The sequence below is a fragment of the Otolemur garnettii genome, unplaced genomic scaffold (assembly GCF_000181295.1).
Source record: "Otolemur garnettii isolate 467f Iridium unplaced genomic scaffold, OtoGar3 scaffold00082, whole genome shotgun sequence".
NCBI classification, from domain to species: domain Eukaryota; kingdom Metazoa; phylum Chordata; class Mammalia; order Primates; family Galagidae; genus Otolemur; species Otolemur garnettii.
In genome coordinates this window covers 6,985,646-6,988,974 of record NW_003852477.1, presented here as the reverse complement: position 1 = coordinate 6,988,974, position 3,329 = coordinate 6,985,646, and the positions used below count along the sequence as shown (strand labels likewise).

General features: G+C 43.1%; 1 protein-coding gene across 2 annotated transcripts in view; it reads left to right on the top strand.

Annotated features, from left to right (window-relative positions):
* Positions 1-3,329, top strand: part of SLC6A20 (solute carrier family 6 member 20) — a 32,552-nt gene that overhangs the window by 24,886 nt on the left and 4,337 nt on the right. For both annotated transcript variants that reach the window (XM_012808051.1, XM_003794516.1), the window contains one exon: positions 2,166-2,370. In XM_012808051.1, the coding sequence (XP_012663505.1) occupies positions 2,166-2,370 (205 nt within the window). The remainder of the gene's footprint in view (positions 1-2,165; positions 2,371-3,329) is intronic.

Sequence of the window (3,329 nt, the reverse complement as noted above, 5' to 3'; positions counted from 1 at the left end):
TTCTTGCATCTCAGCTATCTTCAAGGGTTTTTCCCCTTAACATACCTTCCTTTACAGTAGGTTTCTCAGATTTTGTTTGTATGTAAACGTCTGTATTTGGCCCCTATTTTTTAAAGATTCTTTTTTCTCTGAGTAGAAAACTCCAGATTAACAATTATTTTCTCTCAACACTTTGAAGACATTTGCTTTGTGATTCTGGCTCTTATTGTTGTTGTTGAAATTTTCTTTTATTCTTTATAAACAAGCAGTTCTTTCTGATTCCTCTCACAATCTTCCCTTGGTCTTTGGCCTCTGCAATCTAGGCATGAATGTATTTTTATTTATCCAGTCTAGGCTGGGGTGTAGTTTGGCTTCCTGGATCTATGGATCCATGTTTCTTTCAGTTTTAGAAAATTCATACGTATTATCTCTTAATTATTGCCTTCGGCTTCTCTCATTACACTCCTTTCAGAACCTCATTTAGACCTGTTAGATCTTTTCATTCTATCTTACAGGTCCGTAACCTCTCTTTCATTTTTCACACCTTCTTATCCTTTTTTTGTTGTTTCATTTTTTATTCATTCCTGGATATAGCTTTCTTTCAATTAACTAATTTTCTTTTCAGCTGCATCTAATTTTTAGTATTTAACAGTTGAGCCTTTTAATTAAATAACTATATTTTTTACTTTCAGACACTATTTTTTTTCAAGTTTACTTGTCCATTCCAGTAGTTTTTTGTTACATGTTTATCTTTGTCATTTTACCTTTTATTTTTTTAAATATATCATATATAATTGTTCCAGTGGTGGCCAGAGGCAGGAGAAGGAGAGCAGTCCATCTTGGGCATGGGCAGTATTTTATCATTGATGCAGTTTAGAATTACTGACTCATGAGAATAATAAAAAGCATATTAACTTTTAATAGGTTTCCTGATTTTTTAAAAATTCTACAGTGATCACCCCCTACTGTCTGTATCTAGGGCTAACTACGCTCAGCGTGCCCCTGGGCAACTAGAATGCCATTGATTGACTTATATTCTTGTATTAGTCAGCTCAGGCTGCCATAATAAAATACCATAGACTGGGGGTTGGGGTGGGGGGCTTAAACAAAAATATATTTTTCAGCGTTCTGGAGGCTGGGAAGTCCAAGGCCAAGGTCCAGCAGTGTTTGGTTCCTGGTGAGGGCCTGCTTCCTTGCTCATAGACAGCTATCTTCTCAGTGTTCTCACATGATAGAGACAGAGAGTTCTCTCCCTCTTTTCTTCTTATAAGACTACAGTGCTATTGGATCCGGGACCCAGCTTTATAACTGCATTTAACTTTAATTATCTCCTACAGACCCTATCTCTAGATACAGTCACACTGAGGGCTAAGGTTTCAATATACGAAATTTGTTTGGACACAATTCAATCCACAGCAATTCTGAACCTGACAGTCCAACACCTGCCAGCCCTTGTGGGTGGGATATTCTAAATATTCTTATTCTTGCTGGCTCTTTACTCATAACGACTTCTCTTTTTCTGGGTTAGTAAATTCTTGTTTGTGAGCTGGTTGCTTATTCTCAGGGAGCCCTGGGGGTCTAAACTGGAGAGTCATTCCCCAGGGAAGGTTTGCTTTTTCTTCTTCTGATGCTGGTAGCCATGGAGCACCCTTAACACTTGACCCTTTTGACCCCAAGGGAGTTTGTCTTTAAGCAGGAGTTCCATGCTCAATTTCCATAGTTTAATATCTCTGCAACAGCTTTACCAGCACAAGGATCTAGCCACTGAACAACCCTGCCCCATTGAGTCGCCTGCTGGCTAGGCTGGCTCCCTACCATTAGGGTTTCTGCTGTCCTGGCCCCACCATCATTTCTTGGTTCCCAGCCTCGGACGTCTCAGACCACTTGGTTAGTCATTAGGAGCAGAAATTATTCAAACATTGTTTATTAAATTTTATCCAGAATTTACATTAAGTTGGGACAGGAGAAGGGAATTCAGTGTTCCAGGCTGACTGAGAGTTCTGGCAGCTACCGTTCCTATTCAGCCAGCTGAGCCTGAGGGGCTGGTCTATAGATGGAAGTTCCAGCCTCAGAATGTGGCTGCTCATGGCCAGTTCCCAGGTTACCCAAGTTATTTAGCACTGGGTGTGTTTAAGGACAACGTAAGTTCTTTGTGTGTGTAACTAGTATCTTCTCGCCATGAGCAGGCTGTTCAGGGCACTGGCCTGGCTTTCATCGTCTACAGCGAGGCCATTAAGAACATGGAGGTGTCCCAGCTGTGGTCAGTGCTCTACTTCTTCATGCTGCTGATGCTGGGCATTGGGAGCATGCTGGGGAACACAGCAGCCATCCTCACCCCTCTGACTGACAGCAAGGTCATTTCCAGGCACCTGCCCAAGGAGGTCCTATCAGGTCAGTGGGGCAGCCAGCAGAAGAGCAGGGGCCAGGGAAGGCCAGGATGGTGGGGAGCAAGTAGAGAATGAGCTGGTTGCTGTGGCCACAGAGGGTCCAGCCTCATCTTCTCCTCAGAATCTGGGGGACTTGGGCCGTGTGATTCACCTTGTGTGTTTTGTTCTCTACATCATGGGGAAGTGGCCACTCCAACCTTGAAAAGCTTGGCACTCAAAGCTCTCCAGGATAAAACCTGCTTTTGTTTTAAATGAAGTATAACAATTATAAAGTATACATTTCTTCAGTACAAATGCAATAAGTTTTGCCTACATAGCCTCCCAAGTAACCACACGTAGGTCAAGATACAGAACATCACATACCCCACAGAGCTCCCTCATACCCTTCCCAGGCCTCATGCACCTTTGAAGGTCGCCTCTATTCTGACTTCTACGTTTGTTATTTTTTTCCTGTTCTTGAACTTCATAAAAATGAAATCATATAGCACATCCTTTCTGTGTCTGTCATCTTCACCCAAAATCCATCTGTGAGATCACCCATGTTGTAAGCAGCAATTGTCTGTCCCTTTTTCTGTGTGTGTAATTTTCTATGGTGAAATCACAGAATACAATTTCTTTAACCATGCTGCTTGATGATGGACACTCAGGTTGTTAGGGAATGAACTTTTCCAGACATCGCTTATGCTTTCTCTCTACCACCTGTCTGCTCCATTCCTGAGGACCCTACAGCCAACCACCTCTGCCTTTGATGACATCATTCCTCTATACCCAGGACGAATCAAACCATCTCCCAACCATCTCCTTCAAGTCCCAACCACCCTAACTGGAGCCTCCCACTCCCTACTTCTCCAGTCTGCTAGTGCTTGGCATCCTCCTTGCAGCTGGTCTCTGCCACTGACATTTGGGTGCCTGCAGCTCCTGGGCCAGCATACCACCTTTTCTCCTTGTGTGTTCCCATCGGGG